Source organism: Rhinopithecus roxellana, chromosome 5 (genome assembly GCF_007565055.1).
Source record: "Rhinopithecus roxellana isolate Shanxi Qingling chromosome 5, ASM756505v1, whole genome shotgun sequence".
Lineage (NCBI taxonomy): Eukaryota > Metazoa > Chordata > Mammalia > Primates > Cercopithecidae > Rhinopithecus > Rhinopithecus roxellana.
The window spans coordinates 11,150,420-11,168,053 of record NC_044553.1 but is presented as its reverse complement, the minus strand read 5'-3'; the positions used below and the strand labels follow the sequence as shown (position 1 = coordinate 11,168,053).

General features: G+C 47.1%; 1 protein-coding gene across 4 annotated transcripts in view; it reads right to left on the bottom strand.

The window, feature by feature from the left end:
* Positions 1 to 2,809: 2,809 nt before the first annotated feature.
* Positions 2,810 to 17,634, bottom strand: part of SAMD4A (sterile alpha motif domain containing 4A) — a 228,461-nt gene continuing 213,636 nt past the window's right edge. The window contains exons 12-14 of one of the 4 annotated variants that reach the window (XR_004057312.1): positions 11,425 to 11,508; positions 6,279 to 7,203; positions 2,810 to 5,355 (exon numbers count right to left, since the gene is read on the bottom strand). Coding sequence is in view for 3 of the 4 variants with exons in the window: in XM_010372045.2 (XP_010370347.1) it covers positions 7,175 to 7,203; positions 11,425 to 11,508 (113 nt within the window). In the remaining variant the exon portion in view is untranslated. Of the gene's footprint in view, positions 7,204 to 11,424; positions 11,509 to 17,634 lie in introns of all 4 variants that reach the window. The other 3 variants (XM_010372045.2, XM_010372048.2, XM_030930583.1) reach the window with 3 other exon arrangements.

Here is a 17,634-nt window from a genome sequence, read left to right as displayed (position 1 = left end):
CAGTGATGACTGAGATGTCATGCTTAAGTTTTGCCAAAGTTTCCCAGTTTCCCAGTTATGTCTCCCAAATGTGTACACACACACACACACACACACACACACACACACACACACACACACACACACACACAGTCATTCTCTGTTCTTAATCCAGCCAGAAACTGATAGTGGGACGTCTAAAGGCCACAGTCTCAGGGTGGCTCTGGAAACCACTTCTAATGATTGACCCATTTCCAAAGACTTTCAGTTCAGGCTCTAACCTCCCACCACCAGTCCTATTACCTCCTGGACCTTCCTCTTCCTTCCCCATGTCCCCTTTCCCAACTATGTTGCTTTCAGCTTTTAGAAATGATGAGTGAAGAAATTAGTCACCATTCTTGGGCCAACTTTGAGGCACCCCTCTGACCTGATGGGTCCCTCTCTATTGTATTGAGGGCATTCTTGGCCTGGTTAGGGGTATGTTGGCATCAAGATTTCCATCATCTCATCCTGAGAGCAATCTCCCACACTGAATTTTGCAGGTTGACCTCAGAACTTAGGGAGTCAGAATAAAGCTACTTTGTAGCAATTGGACAAAATACTTTTGTCTGTTAAATAAGATAGTAGGGGAGGGGTTTGTTTTTATTGTATTTTACAAAAGAATTGGACTATGTAAATTGGAAAAAAGAAAACCAGTATCACAACTGGAATTCACAGATGGTTTGAGACTCACTGGATAAGCTAGGAGGACCTAGAGCTACTGCTAAGGGTCCAGAGGCTGAAGGGCCCAGAGAAGGGGTGGCTTTCAAGTGTTAAGAAGTATGGATGGAAAATAGCAAACGTGAAAGTGCTTACAGAAGCCTGTGGAATGACATCTGTGAGATCGGTGCTGGGGTGCACTGTGGGGGAAAATGGCAAAGTGTGGGCTGCCACAGTGGTGCTCCTGGGTGGGCCAGAGCCACCCTAAAGGCTCCATATTTTCCTAGAGAAGGATTAAGTGCTGGTTATGGATGACATTTTCACTGATGAAGGTGCTATCCCCCAACCTTCCCTACAACCATTGGGGACAGAAGGTCTCGGGCTGATTATGAGTCAGGGCCAGTGATAGATGTAGTGACTGTCCAAGGGAACAAGAAACTTTCATGAGAATTTGAATTCCTGGCTTGTGTTGTCTCTTCAGCTCCTGTCTGTGCTAGCACTTGTAGTATGCGTGGATAAGACCCAGCTCTGGACTCCTGGCTTAAACCCCCTGCAGTCTCTTCCAAACCATTGTGCTATATACATGTTCGTTCCCCTCTAACAAGTGGCATTAAATCTCATTTTGGAATGGGGCTGTTGAGGGGCATCCCAACTGCTTTACTGTGTGGGTAATGTTTTCTCCAGGAATGAACATTCTACAACAAAGATCACTGGCAAAGAGCTACAGCTTTGCTGATAAAAATCGCTAAGCAACCCCACTTCAGACACCATGCTGAGCTCTTCCTGGTCCCTCTCCTTTAATCTCACAACTCTTACATTTACCCTCATTCCACACATTTCAAAGTGAGGCTCACATTTTCCCTTGCACACTTATCTCTCCTTCCTTTATAATACTGCAGTCATACTGAGATATAGCTCATCTGGGTTACAAGGATTCAACTTTGTGAGGAATTACATTTTACATCTCAGCCTGTGAGAAATTTTGTTTCCAGGGACCAATTTCAATTTTACATGTCAGTTGAGCAGCTGAGCCTGATGAAAAGGCAGTCACTGTGTGGTCACTGTTATAATGTCAAGCTGTGGCTACCTCTCAGAACTCTGGGGTTGTTAGGTGGCAGTAACCTCTCTATTAATACGGTTTTTGTTTTCACCTTTTATTAGAGGTTTAGTTATATAAACTTTGAATATCATAAGCCAAAAAACAAACCCAAGGCTCAGAGACATCAAGTAACTTGTCTAAGATCACACAGCTAGAGAATGCTTGAGCCAGAATTCAAAACCAGGTGCATCTCTCCACTCATATGCTTAACTGACACAATAGTTAGAATACATATTATACAGGAATTAGAAATACTAGAATGAGATTTAAGTCACGGATAGGTAAGCTCCAAAGAGGCTGCTGTTTCTTGATGCCATGATTAAGGTGTGAAATATTTCAAAGGCAATGAGGGGAACAAGCTATAAATAGCAATGTCTGCAAAATTAGAGTTTGTATTTAGAAACATGCCCCTAAGTCTGGTGACACATTTATTGGCTATTATGGGCACAGATGAAACTGCATAAATAAACCCCTCTCTCCATATTTTTGTTAAAAAAAAAAAAAAAGCTCATAGCTGAAGATGTGGCATGTGCAGAATGGCAAGGTGCAGGAATAGTTAATAGAGATCCCATTCTGGTTTTTCCTTGAGGGGGCTATTTGACTCAGTTCTTCTTTTCTTCTTCTTTTTATTGTTTATTTATTTTTTTTTATTTTTATTTTTTGAGACAGAATTTCCCTCTGTTGCCCAGGCTCGAGTACAGTGGCACCATCTTGGCTCACTTCAACCTCTGCCTTCTGGGTTCAAGTGATTCTCCTGCCTCAGCCTCCCGAGTAGCTGGGATTACAGGCGTGCACCACCATGCCTGGCGAATAATTTTTTGTATTTTTAAAATTATTTTTATTTGTATTTTTAGTAGAGACGGGGGTTTCACCATATTGGCCAGGCTGGTCTCGAACTCCTGACCTCAAGTGACCAACCTGCCTCGGCCTCCCAAAGTGCTGGGATTATAGACATGAGCCACCGCACCAGGCCTTGGTTCTTATTTTCTATTCAATCATGAATGTTAAAAAAAAAAAACAGACACACACCAGTGTTACAAAACCTTGTATTAATCATTTCCCTTCACTTTCAATATAACGTTGATATGAAATATAGCCATGATTCTTAGTTACATGGGAGGAAATGAATAATAAATACATTGTAGCAAGTTTAAACCACAAGGGTGTTTCACTGGTAACAACATTTGAAAACTGTACACTTGCAAAGAACAGCATCTTCAAACATTAGTATATCTGTATATCAGTAAAGCTTTTACATGTAACAAACATGCTCTTTCCATATATGACAAATTTAAAAAATATGCATTGCTTGGCAACATGAACTAGGCAAAAATATTTCTTTGTTCACTAACTTTATACAGGAAAACAGGACGAAAGGCATGCATGTACAATACAGATGCCTGCACAGGGCATGCAACAAAAGAAAGCTTTTTAAAAGTCAGCTTACATTAGGCATAAATACATGAGGATTATATATTAATAAGGGAGGAAGTTTTCTGTTCGACATTATTAACATTCCTGTTTTCTTCCTATTCCTCCCAGAGGAATACACATTCACCTTTAAGTAAAGATAAAGGAATTACAAAAAAATAAAACTCACTTTGCAAACATCTCTGATGACTTGTAAAAAAAAAAAAAAAATTCAACATTAGTGTTATCACAGCTCCATGTGCAAATTATCCTTCTGCAGGTTCTTGTAACAGGCACACCCGAGCGCCTTGGTCAGGCTGCTTCCCCAGGCCCAACCTGGAGCTAACTGCTATAGACATCTCCAGGGACCAATGAGACCGGGCCTGCTTTTTGTCCCCTCGCCCGCCTTCTGGTTGCATGCCTTTGCATTCAGCCCAGCTCATCCCCCCAGCCCAGGCTCCTGGGGAACACACATCTACAACCTTGCACTGGCAGTAGCTACAAGAGGTGCAGAAGAACAAAAGACTCGGAGAAGGCTCCCATCCCGTAAAAGGCAGCCAAGGACACCTCAAAAGAAACCCTTGTTTCCCTCAGTGTCTCTTCAAACGAATGGGAGAGAGGGGGGCCCAGCTGTAGCTCCAATCCTGAGTACCAAAAAGGAACCCTCAATACACAGGATTTGAGAGCTCGGTGCAAAGAGCCGCCCCAACAGGCAGACCCAGCCACGTCTAGTTTGCTTGCTGGCTCTCATTTAAAAAGTGAAAACTCAAAAGCATGTGAAAAAACAACATATCAGCAGCAATGTTTCATGTCTTGTACACAGTTCATGTGTTTCTTCCTACTGTTTCTGGTAAGAAGCCACTATGAATAAAAAGCACCAATAAAACATCATACATGATAACAATATTGTAGAATACCACTGTCCCTAGGACAGTGTAGAGATGCCAAGTACACACTGCTTAAATCAGAACAAGGGGGAAAACATGTAGTGAAATAGATTTTACTCTGAGATTTTAAAATTGTTACTATTTTCTTAATATAAAACAGTTGCATTTGGTGGGGGTCAATGGGTAAATACAAAAAAAGGCACTGCTGCTTTTATTACTAAATATCTGACTTCACAGCCTTATGCATGCAACTGTTTGATTCTTTTATAAATAAAATTCTTTTGCTTTAGGATTTTTAAATTGAGCTGTACACCTGTAGTCAACACAGGACTCAAAACAAGGTGGGGACAGGCTCTTAAAATTTATCAAACACTCAACTTAAAAAAAAAAAATTAAAACACTAATAGCAAAACACAACTAAGTAGATAAATCTATACACTGTCAATGAAAAATAAGCTTTTCTTCTTTAAAAAAAGAATTATGTTGTTATTAATAACAGACTTTATCATGGTTACCAGCCATAGCAAGTTAATAAGTAACATATCCAAAATAATATCTCTAATAATCAGATAACCATTGTTTCTATATTCAGTGAAGGAATAAATAGAAATTCAGATTTGCAAATACTTTAAGGTCTTCTTCCTTTTAAAGGATTCATGCGAATGTGATTGTGTTCACAATCTGTTTTCTGAATAACATGAGTCTTTATGGATATATGTGTTTTTGCAGCAGATCCGAATGCTTTCCTTTCTCAGCGAGATGTGTAACACCATGGTTTTTTCTCCTCTTTATTCGCTTTCTCAGTATCCTACAAACCCACATTCGCAAACCCTCTGGTCTTACCTTTGGCCTTCAACCTTTGACCTATTCTTCCTGCCTTACATGTGATCATCCATCCCAACACATTTCCCAAGTAACACTAAGCTTGTTTAGAAAAGGGATGTGGGGGATGAATGTTAATGGCACTTGGTTAAAAATAATCAACTAAAAAATGCCATCTTTTTCTGCACATGGATTTGCATCTTTAGAACTTAGTCACCCAAGGAGAGGTCTGAAACTTTTTTTTTTTAATTCAATGCATGAAATTGTGGCTTCAAGCCTTCTATGCTCACGAAAGGCTTTCTATGGTTACATTGTTCTCACCTTCTTAGACTCAAATTGACTTAAAAAACCTGGTGGCAGCATCCAAGACTGGGTTGGGTGTATGTTTTTGATCTTGAAAGTAGAAGAAAATTGTTCAAATTTCATTAAGGCCTTTTAGGTCTGTATGTAGTTCATTAGCTTAAAAAAAAAAAAAAAAAAGGACAGTGATTTCCATAGTCTGATCTTCTGAATTTCAACTCTGACTTCACATACACACACACACACACAAACATACACACAAAGGCACCCGACTCACCCATGTAACAAACAGGCCTTGTACCATCTCCCTGATCTTGCCTCTGGCCGAGCATTCATACCTTCATTTACACAACCTGATTTTCCACACAACTCCTCTTTGATTTCCTCTGATACCCTCCACTGCGTCAAATTCTGAAATGTAGCCGTTCTTGCCCTTCATAGACAGAGCTATTACTTTGTGGTAGGTACCATAGTTTCTCAATCTCCCACCAAGTACCGAGTGTCTTTTCCCTCCCCTCTGTGTGGATGGAGAAATCAACCAACACAGCAAATCCCTAATTCATACTGTGCGGATAGCACTGTCATTTCCATCGTGAAATCAACCTTTCCTACATCTTTCATCGCCCACCGAGGATGGCGGGGCTGCGCCGTGTGGGCCAAACATCTCCCTGCATGCACTCTCTGGCACTTGCTGACGGACCCTCTGTACACTGTTGCTGGCCTTTCTTCCCTCCTTTTCCTCAGCAGTGATGGGTGAAGTGGATGCAGCCCCCAGGCTCGAGTTCCTACAAGCAATCCTAATGTAAAGGTTTTGAGCTCATTATCTGGGTATCAAACCTCTCACAAGGGGAAAAAGTCCATCCTTGCCTCTTCTCCTCCAGCGGAACTTGTACCCACCTGTGTGTGTATGGGGCAAGGCTAGGAGTGACAGGATAATGCCCCATGGGTAGGGAGGAAAGGGAGGGAGGCCTCTCCATGACACGCAAATCCAGCACAGAAAGAGGCTGCAGGATTCTTTGAGAATCTCTGGGTGCCCTGCGAGCAAACCCATAACTGATCACAACTCATCCTTGTGCGCTCACCCAATGCTGTGCTCATTCCGGCCACGTCCATGTCCTTCAAGTCCACCCACACGCTCCTCCCGCCTAATGGTGAAAGACGGACAGCTCAGGCCTACGTGACTGCATCCATCTTCCCAAGAAACAGAGCTCAGCAGCCGTTTTAAAAAGACACTCTGCTGCTCTTATAAAAATAGAGGAAAAAAATGAATCCATAACAACAACAGATCCTTTACAAAAACCATAGTATGAAGAGAGGTTCTATCCAAACTCTTTACACATTATGTACCCTTTAAAATTATTATGTAAACAATACACAAATCAAAGTTTAGCTGAAGTTTTGTTGGAGGGAATTTCTTCCTTCTTTCCCCCGTTGCCATGGGCCCTCTCCTATGGCTGCTTCCAGCAGGGGCCTCAGGGAAATCTAATCAGGATTGGATTGAATATAAAAGGCAAGCCACTATCTTGCTTTGGGTGCACACGCCCATGCTATCCTTCTGTGGCCTGCCCGTGAAGCCAGGCCTTCTGAGAAGCCTCCCAGGGCCAGGGCTTCTGCCATCCTCTTGTGTGTCTCCTATCTCTTTCATGGCAGTACTCTTTCCCCTGCCCCCTTTCCATCCAGGGAGCTACCTGCATTCCCTCCACCCCCCTCCCAGTCTCATAATTCCCTAGAGACCCCTCCCCACCCCACACACCAAACCATCCCATGACAGAAACAAATGACAAAATAACCAACCCCAGGTCTACTGATATGTTTACGAGGATGACCTACGCTCTCACAAAATCAAAATGGGAGAGGGACCAGGGGAAAGAAAGGCTGCAAAGTATCTTGGAGGATTCTGTGCAACCCTGAAGATGGCGGACACTGGACCCGCAGCAGTCGATTTCACGGCCAGCGCGGTCACTCTCATCTTCAGCTTCTAGATTGTGGAGGTCCGGTCAACCCCGTCTGGGAGAGAAAGCAGCAAACAATGGGCACAGGTGAGCAAAACAATCCTGTTCGTGCCCTCCTATGCCAACGCCATGCATGGTGGGCCTCTCAGCCTCTGAGGGCAGAGAAGGGCTCCTATGTTCATGTGTTCATGCATTTATATGCCCACCCACACAACATCTGGGAAATAGCTATTTTTGCCAGGAACCATATTGAACCCGAGAACCAAGATGAAAATATCTAATCCTCACCTCCCAAGTACTTATATTTGAGGGTAGACACAGACATGTAGACAGATAATAATGCTGTATGTGATCATTGCTGTAATGATCCAAGATAGCAGGAACATGGAGGAAGGAATGATGGCTGCACAGTTGGCCTGGGAAGTCAAGGAGTTTCAGAGAGATACAAAGTGACTTTTGTAGCTGGTGCTGGCAGGAGAAGGAGGAGGGTGGGTATGGCGTGCGGTGCACACATAGGCAGGATGGTAGGTCATCCAGTGATGGAGCTGAGGGTGCGCTGGAGGTTTAGGATGAAGGATGGGGAATGGAGTAGAGGAGAGAAGGTGAAGAGCCAGGCAAGGGCTGCAACAGACACGCAGGTGGACCTGTCTAGCTCATCTCCCTTTCTTTGGCAGCCTCTCCTTCTCACCCCATGTCTCTGATGAGAGACTGGGGACAAGGTAGCTGTGACCCTGTCCACAGCTGAGCAGACCATGAAGGATGGATACATCTGATCCAAACAAATCCAGATTCTCTGTCTCGAGAATCTGATCAAAGGCAGAGATGTCTGAGGTAGGTGTTGTGGGCACTTAGAACTGAACAGTCTCAGGGAGGTGGGAGAGTGCTGAGGCCGCCCAGAATCTGCCACATCTACATTCTGGAGAAGTGGAAAACCCAAGCTACAGAGAAGGCAGGTGATACGCCCATCAGAGGTGTGAGGCCGGCCCGGCCCCTTTTTGGCTATCTGCTTACACGTGGGTTCTAGGAGGGTCCCCAGGAGCAGACCATAGGGTCTTACATACCATGAACAAGAGCTTAGAGGTAGGTAGTTGGGGAATTATAAGCAGTAGGGTAATCAGATTTAATTTTAGAATGGTTTCTCTGGTAGTTGCCTCAGATAGCCTGAAGAAGGATAAGGCTGATGGCAGGTGGACCAGTTAAGAGGCCCCTATAATGGTCTGTGCCAGAACTGACAAGGATCTTTTCCAGTGAGCAAAGAGAGGCATGGATTCGCCATCACAGTGGGTAGGAATAACGGTATTCAGTGACCACTAAATGTGGGTGAGACAGGGCTGTGGGGTGCCTCACTGGCTTGGCTGATGTCCCAGTCCAAGCCCCAATATCACAGAACTGGTCCACCAGATGCAGCGTCTCTGCTTGGCAGAACTCGGGTGTGAGAAGGGAGTGGCAGTGTGCTCCAGGGAAAGCTGGAGGACCCAAGTGATAGAGGGGCATGCTGAGGCCGCCACAGGGGGTTCCTGGCCTCCTCGTGGATGCAGCCAGGCTGGCAACTCTGCCAGTGGGGCATTGGAGGAGAAGCACTTCTTCAGTCAAAACTTTGGAGATAACTGTAGGTTCACATGCAGTTGTAAGAAATAGTCCAAACAGACCCAGTGTACTTGTATATAAGTTCTGTATGATTTTAGGGGAGATTTTAAAGAAAGGAAGCAATGGTCCCTGCGTGTGTCAGTGGTGTCAGATCACCAATCCTAGAGGCCAACAGATGTGAGCCTCTCTTCCTCCATCCCTGAGTCACAAGCATCCGAACCTCTTTTACTGTGCTTTCCTCTCCCTGCCCATTCCTCTTCCCATAAAATGACTTAATTCATTGGCATACTGTCTCCAGCAAGCTCATCTTTCCTGGCATCTGGAAGGGGTCGGCCAGGAGAGAGACTGTCATATTGGGAGGGCACACTGCCACTGTGCCCAACTAGGCCACCCTGAACTTAATTTGCATTGTCTGCTCAGGAAACTGCTTACGAGGCTTCCCACCAGAGGGGATTATTGGGAAAAACATAGCAATAAAAAGGCTTAGGAGATTAACAAGATGAAAACATTAGCAAAAAACCCATCAGTTCAGAGAGGTTTTCTGTAAAAATAGAACAGACTGAAAAAAAGATGTCTTTTCAATGAAAACCTTCCTTTAATAAAGAGCATTAGGATTCTTGCTGCTAATGATGATAATGTTGGTACTTAGCAGTTTGATATGAGCCTCCAAAATGCCAATTGTCTGAGATGTATCAAGCCCTGGGAGAAAAGGTCAGTTCTCCTTTTTCTCTGGTCAAAACCAGTGAAAGACTGAGTCAGTCCCCCACCCAACTGGCCACTGTAGAGCAGGGGAGCACAGGGACTTCCCTCCCCGTGTCAGAACTCTGGCAGGCGCCAGCTCAGGGGACTCACTCACCAGCTGCCATCCTAACTCTGGTCCCAGGGAGACTCTCATTATTACTTTTAATTGAGATATTTGCATATCATAAATTTCACCCTTTGAAAGTACACAATTCAGTGGTTTTTAGTACATTTGCAAAGCTGTGCAACCCTCACCACTATCTAATTCCAGAATATTTTCATCCTCCTCCCTTCAGCCCCTGGCAACCACTCATCTACTTTCTGTCCCAGTAGATTAGTCTATCCTGGACATCTCACATAAATGGAATCATAATGCTCTGTGGTCTTTCATGCCTGGCTTGTTTCACTCAGCATGTCAAGATTCATCCACTGCGTCGCATAGGCTGGTACTTGTTTGCTTTTTAAAGGCTGAATGCTGTTTCACTGTATGGCTACACATTTTCTGGAGCCATATTCATCCTTTGGCGGACATTTGAGTTGTCTCCCATTACTCATTAGGGGGCTGCTGACCCAGTCTCCTCTATGAGGTAAAGATGAGCTGGTGGCACCTCCTGCCAGAGGTGCCAGGGATGGCCCAGTGATGTTCCTGAGATCTGAATGGCCAAGGCAGAGAGCAGTGGTTTGCAAATGAGGCTCTTTATAGAGCCCTGGGGGAAGTCATAGAAGGGGCTGTGTCTTCCCACCATCTGTTTGGTGAAGCCCTGTGATGCCCTTGGAAGGCCTTCAGCTCCCCTTGGTACGGAGGTCAGGTGGGTGTGGTCCTGGCCCACCACTCTGCTCCATGCAGAGCATTGATCTATTTCATATTTGGTTTCAGGATAAGATTGTGTTTGCAGAGACTAAACATCTAACAACCTTAGGTCTGGAGGACAAGGCTCTCTGAAGCAGCAGAGGATGGCAGTCTTTTCCTCACCACTGCCAGGGGTGGTGCACATCTTGGCTCTAGGTGTGCAGACAGCCCTTCTCTGGGTGGGTGTGTGTAGACTGGATAGAGCTATTGGAAAGGCTCATAGGAGGCCTCTCGGTGTCTCTGTGGCATAGAGCCTCCCAGGAAGCTGGCGGGAAATGGCAGGCATCTCTTCTCTCCTCTGCCTGCCAAGCATTGTAAATATCCAGGCCCAGAGAAAGGTGCCCTCTTAGTACCAGGAGGGAGGTGAAGGCTTCCCAGGGCTGCTCCCAAGCATGGCTTCCAAACAAACACATGCGGGAGCACGGCTGCTTCTGTGGGCTGCGTGTGGGGCTGCAGCCCCGCACAGCACAGCCCCCATTCCTGGCTTGGGCAGTGGACATGCAGGCCTCTCTAACTCAACCTGTCCCTGTCACACAGGAAAGGACACCTCAGCCTGCTTTGGGCTCCAGGTGTCAAGAAAGCTGTTTGTAACTGGGAGATACACAAACAAGCTGAGTTTTCTGTTTTTCAAAAATTATATTTTTAGGGCAGCTGGGCTATGCTTGGACCAGGCCGGGGGATACAGTGCAGAGAAGGGAAGCACCCAATGTTGTACGGGATATTCCCACTAAAAGCCATGTCTCGTGTCCCTGACTCCTCCAGGCCTGGCACTTGGCTGGGACAATTGCTGTGGTGTGATTCCCATGTGCACTGGGAGGTGGAGCTTCTGGGGACAGAGGGACAGCTCTGATCTCCAGGTCCCTGACTCACCTCCCAGAAAAGGAGGAGGAACAGGGCACTGGCCATTTGGCATGGTGCTGCTGGAAAAGGGTCCAATAGTACCCTAAGGCCACTCTTTCTCCCTGTCCCCTGCCTATCCCTCCTTGTCCTCCCCCAGTTCTCCTGAGCTCCTGCCACAGTGTAGACAGCAGATGGCCAGAAGTTCTCCCAGGCACGTGGTAACAGGGACATGGGGACATGCAGGAAGAACACACTCACCTCCCAGGGCGTGTTCGGTCATACTGAGGCACAACGACTCCAGCCTGTTGTTGATGTCAGGTTCGGTCACGGGAAGCTGGAATTCTGCAGGGGATAAAGGGTTATGTTGGCGACAAGGAGGAGATAAGCAGGGTGCTACCTGGTTCCGCCTGCAAGAGAAGGGTCTGATGTGCCTCCCCGGGAGGACTTGGGGACTGTCAGCGCTGGCATGGAAGGGGCTCCACTCAGGCTCAACCAACCTCTAAGGTCTGTTAAACACAGTCCACTGTGAACTTGGGAACCTGAAACAAAACAGAGACTGAAAATAGCCGGTCATGCCACAGCCTGTGCTTCCTCTGCTCGGAACCCTCCAGCGGCCTCCCATCCTGCAAGGCCCCGTGTGGTCCAGGCCGCTGTTACCTCTGTGCCCTTACACAGCTCTCTCCTTCCTCTACTCCGCCCCAGGCCCCTCCTACCTCAGGGCCTTTGCACCGCTGTTCCCTGGAGTGGTTTCCATGGCTCTCCCTGCCTTCACATTTCTGGCTCTATCGTCTCCACAGAAAGGACTTTGTTCCTTGTATGAGCCATGCCCCCACATTATCCCTTTGCCATGCTTTATTTTTCTTCATAGCCTTCGCCCACAGCTATCATATTTGATATTTGTACTCACTTTCTACTGTCCCCCTCCCCTGACCCCGCTAAGTGCTCACCTCATTGGAGCAGAACTTAGCTCTGCCCTCTGTGCCTACAGCAGGGCCTGGCCCGCATCTAGAGTGGGGGAGGAAATTCAGGGCCTGGCACACACCTCTTCTGAGTGTGAGACCACGTGGGGGGCTTTAGGTGTGTGGGCTCTTTAATCTGCCCAACAAGCCCAAGTGGGGTTGGGAGAGGTGAAGCCACACATCAGTTAGTCAGTTCACATGGAGCTGGGGCCAGGCCACCTCTGACTCCAGAGCCGGGCTCTGCCACCTGCCACAGCAACTGCAGGTGACGGTCAACGCCCTCAGCCTTGAGGGCCTCTAGAACCAAGGGCTGAGACGCCCACTCTGCAGGCAGTAGGGGCTCAGCTCCCACTGCCCGACAGTGCTGTGCACATTCTCACAGCAATCTCCCCTCTATCTCCCCAGGTTCCAGTGTCGCCTGTCGTGAGCAGGAGGCAGCCCCTGGGAGCCGCCCCCTCTCCCCTGCTGGAGCTCTTGCTGTCAGCACCTCCACAGGCCTCATCCGGTGGCGACTTTAAATGTCCTCAACTATCTGGAAGTGCCTTGCAGACAGTGATGATGCTTCCCTATCTCTCTGAATCTCCCTCAGCGCCCGGCCCTGGCCTTCTGCCTCATACATGTCTACTGAGTGAAGAAAAAGTGAAAGTAGAAGGAAACTCTGACAGCTAAGAGTTGTGAAATCCTTTTTTTTTTTTTAAACATTTTGTGACACTAGTTTGAAAAGAATTGCAAAATCCTACAGGGAGAGGCAGAAAAAAAGTCCCAGAGGAGGTGTCCAGAGCGGGGTGTGTTCCAGGTGACCGAGAAGTCTCCGTGTTGCCACCACCTTCCTCCGTGAGCCTGGGAAGCTGTTCCCTGCTGAGGGCCTTAGCTCTTCTACTTGTCAAGTGGGGAAAGCATCCTGGGGTCCCACTGCAGGCCACTTGCCTGCTCCTTCTTGTCTCCACCAAGGGAGCACATGGGCCAGAGAGAGAAAGAGAAGTGAAACAAGGTTGATGGCTTGGCGGGATAGGAAGCTGAAGGTTAAACCAAAGTTCTGTTTTCCTTGATTTGCTATACATTAAGATAATCTCTGCAATGTGTGTTCCCATTGTCAGCTAATTCAGAGGCAGATGTTGCTTCCGTTATTTAAAAATCGCAAAGAGAAGGCTGGCAAAATGGAATGCTATGGAAAGCACCAGAGAGCTGACTGTGTTCTTCCTGACCCATGTTCCGGCGTCGATGGGTTTGGAAGACAACCGTGCCAATTCGTGAGCAGACGGAGGCTGACTGAGCTTCCAGGGAAGTGGGGTGCCACAGAGAATGGCAGGAGTCTCCACCGCCCCCACCCACTAGTTGCTGTTAGAGTAGGGTCGGGGCAATTAGACAATTCCAGGGGGAAGAGATTTTAGTATTTTCATCCATTCATGTGAAAATCATATGCATGCAAAAATTAGCAGTCTTCAGGGTGTGAAATCTATAAAATAGAAACACAATTTTATATATAGCGAGTTAGCAAATACGAAAAAAAACAAACCTCAGCAATTATAGCCATCCATATGCTCATTGTAAGATTTAGTTTACTCTCCAGCGCTCCCCTTTAAACAAACACTGTGGAGAGATTTGGATAAATAAAGATGCTCGACATTTGGAGAGAAGTGTTTCAGCTGCAGGATTTCTTGCCAACACGCAGCAAAATGCCATTTTCCAAGCCTGGGATTACGTGTTCCAAAAAGGGGGCTGAGAAACGCAGGGCTCTCCGCTCCAGAATCCCCAAACCTTCGTGGCTGCTCTTTTAGGTGGGAAGTGGGGGTGTTCGCTTCTTCTCCCCAGCTCTTTGCTTCCAGGCGCTGGGGAGCCGTGACCCCCACCACTCTGAGTGGCTCTGAAAAATTCTAAGTCTTGGGAGAAGCCCATATGTTCACACTGCAGAGTTTCCTAATAGTGTGACTTTTTAATTGTGTATTTGATAAAAACAGATCCATGCCATCTCGCCGCACATATAAGACAGAAAGACCAGTTGGGTGGAAAACAGCTTCCATCTCAGGCTAGGAACCCTCAGCTGCATGGGGCTTGGTGCCCCAGAGGGGCATTCGGGCAGCTCTTGCCCTACAGACCAACGTAAACCACCAGGCCAACCCTTGCTGTGGCTCCTGTTAACCCTGAGGGCCCGTCTCATTTATCCCAGGCCCCTGCCCCTACCAGCCACAGACCAGACAGATGGAGATCTGAGTCCTAGGAAGGCAAAAGTTAAGACTCCTTTTTAACTGAGCCTCCTCTGCTGTTTCCCAAAGGGGGCGTGTTTCTTCAGCTCAGATGGCATCTCTGAGGACTATTGCAGGATTCAGTAAGGACCCCCAGTTTTGGAATCCCCAAGGTCTAGGCTGACTTGAAACATTAATTGTATCTTTCCAGAAGTCCCACATGTATGGAGTAGTCCTGTGCTCAGGCCCAGGGTCAAGAAGATTCCGGAAGAGAACGCTACCCATCCCTAATGAGGTGTTGCTGCAGCACTCACCTGAGGAGCCCACAGGGCTTGTCCTTGGCAGTAACTGTCCATCCCTACTGGGTCTCATGTGTGGCACCCTTGGTACAATTCTGCAATGCTCTTTCTCCAAGGCACTGAGGGTAAGGAGCCAATTTCTTTAGGACTTTAGAAAAAGAAACAGGCTGGGGCATTCCAGGAAAAATCTATAGAATCCCATTTTGCCAATGACAGCTGAGGCAACTCTGTTGGATAACTAGAAAGGTGTGGAGTCTGGTTCACTGAGGAGCAGGGCTGCTAGCAGGAGAGAAAGCAGGGAAGACAAAAAGGGACAGAGAAGTGGGACCTGGACCACTATGATGAGATGAGTAAAGAAGAAAGGAAGACAAGGGAACTAAGAAGAAAGGGGGAGGATGGTAACAAAAGGGAAAGAAATGGCACAGGCAGGGAAACAAACAGGGGGCGGGGCAGCAGGCAAGCTGAGGATGGCAGAGATGGCCATGGAGGGTGGCAGGAGGGTATGAGTAATGAATGGCATCCCTGAGTTGGCTATGGGAACACACCTTTGCTCTGGTGGCCTCCTAACATTCCTAAGCCTGCAGAAGAAGGTCAGTGCCTGTGGAGGTCCTCTGGGACCAGAGCTTTCACAAAAAGTGATGGGTACATGGTGTAAGATGATATTGTACCATCTAGCCCCAAGTTGATGCTCAGAGGGAGGAGGCTGTAGGCCCAGCTGGGTTCTTGGCTATGACAGAACTGATTTATCAATCTCCCTACCCATTGTCTGCCAGTCCTGAACAGGGATGTCTGCCTTGATTTATTAGAAGACATGGAGGAAATATTTATCCAGTACTGTACGTGGGTCCCTGTTCTGGTTTCTGCCTCTGCATGGCAGCCCCTTCCACTCCCTAATGGACTCAGTGCACCAATAACTAACTCTCTATTCTTTCTAAAGGCGGTTCTCTGGAAGGAAATGAAAAATAACAGCCTGGAGCACTGTGCTCCCAGATATATGCCGAGTGCTTACGGTAGAAGAATCCCGATTGTGAGCTGGTGCTTACAGGAGGTTTGCTGTGGTGAACAGGTAAGTCACACCATGAAATGCTGCCATGTGAGGCACCACTGGGCCCAGCTCACATCCAGCTGGTTCACTACCAAGGGTAGTTTGCATGTGGCTTTGGGCAAGGGAAGGATGAGGTTTCCAGAAGGCTGTGCAGCCTACCCTTCTGAAGGTTTTCCTTTGAAGACTGCTATGGGGTTCCCTGCCCTTTTCTGTTAGGCCCTCCAGGGGGTAAAGAACCTCCATGATCTCCTAGTGTTGAGCCAGAGCCACTCCAGGATCCTCTCCGACTGGATCCCAAGGACAACTAAGCCCGGGTCAGCAGGAATTAATTGCTTCCAAAATAAAGGATCCCTCTCCAAGCAATTTCCAAACCAATTATCTAGTTGAGAAAACACCCTACCTCCATGAGGAACGTGACCATTTGCACAGGCGCCACACTTGTTTTCTGGTGAGCGTATTATACCTCGTAGTGTTTCCTATTCATCACCAGCAATAGCCACCTGAAGGCTCTCCTGGCTGGTCCCAGGAAACAGCTAAAACTTGTCCGTGTGGAGGTGGAGTTTGCAGTGAGCTGAGATCGCGCCACTGTACTCCAGCCTAGGCGACAGAGTGAGACTCTGTCTCAAAAAGAAAAAAAAATAAGAAAACTTGTCCATGTGGGAATAGCATGAAACACCACTCCTGAGGGGCCTCCAAGTGCCCGTGAATTGTGTAGAACCAGGAACAAGGAAGTGTCCTGTAAACCTGAGCAAGGTGACTGATGAACTGATCCGCAACTTGGAGGTGGGTTCTAGCCCTCTGTCTTTTCTGTATGAGACGTTTAAAGTCTCCCATCAGTAGAGTTATTTTAGGTTTACAGAATCAAAGCATCCTTCAAATGCATTGTAGTCTTCAAGATTTGCCCAGTTTACAATGGATTCTCTGAAGACATCTAACAGCCAGGAGGAAAACATTGCATTCATTGTATGATAACAGTTTTCTGAGTATTTACTTTTGGGCTGGTCACACATCTCAATTTCATTTTGTGTTCACTATTACTCCTGTTCATGTACAGATGAAAGCCACTTTCTGACTTCCTGATTTTTGCTGTCCTGACATGATATTTGTAGTCTAGTTTTAATGCCTGGCCACAAGCCCTGGGAAGTCTCCATAGCGAAGCAGATTGCACTGCTTCGTGTGGAAAGACCCATCTGCAGAAGAGGCTCTGAATCCAGGATGAGGACCCTGACTCTAGGATGAGCCTTTGTTTGGACCTGCTTGGAGGTCAGAAGTGTTGTCCCTGGGTAGGAGGCTGCCTCCTTGGGGGGAAGGAAAAGTCACTACAGTGACCCGTGGCCTTGACAACCAGCATTTGATTGGCAAGGGCTGGGGAACCGCAACCCTGTGCCCTTAAGCAGGGACCTTCTGCAGCCTCCTTCCCCTTCAGCGAGGGATCCTGGGTCCTGGCCAGGCCCTGCCCTGTCGTGCCCTTTATGCATGTCCTGGAAGAGCCACCCAGCATGGTGCTGAGCGTGCTGGGCAGGCCCTAGGAGTGGCTCCTGTCCAGCGCTCAATGGTTTATTTGCAATCAGGAAATTTAGAGCGGGCTTTTCCCTGTGCTTTCGCTGTTATTAAAAATGCTGTGTGAGGATCTTTAAGGCCTTGCTGGAAGTGGGTTTGTAATACTTGAGAGGTTAAAAAGAACACTCAAAGGGTTCCAGAGTTTTAAGTCCAGTATGTGAAGCACATTATTTAGAGACTTGTAGGTAACTACAATCTGCTTAAAGGGGTTGTGCCTGTGGGCTGGGAAGGGGAGGGGAGAGAGACAGTCACTTTTGCTTACAGGCCCTTCTGTATTATTTGATTCTTTAGCCACAGGAACAAGAGGCTTCGTATGAAGAGTGAAAATGATATTAGGTTCATAGTTGCCCTGAGCACAAGCCAGCCACTTGGCACTGCTGTGAAATAGTGGAGCGGAAACAAAGGTATAGGTGGAAGATTCT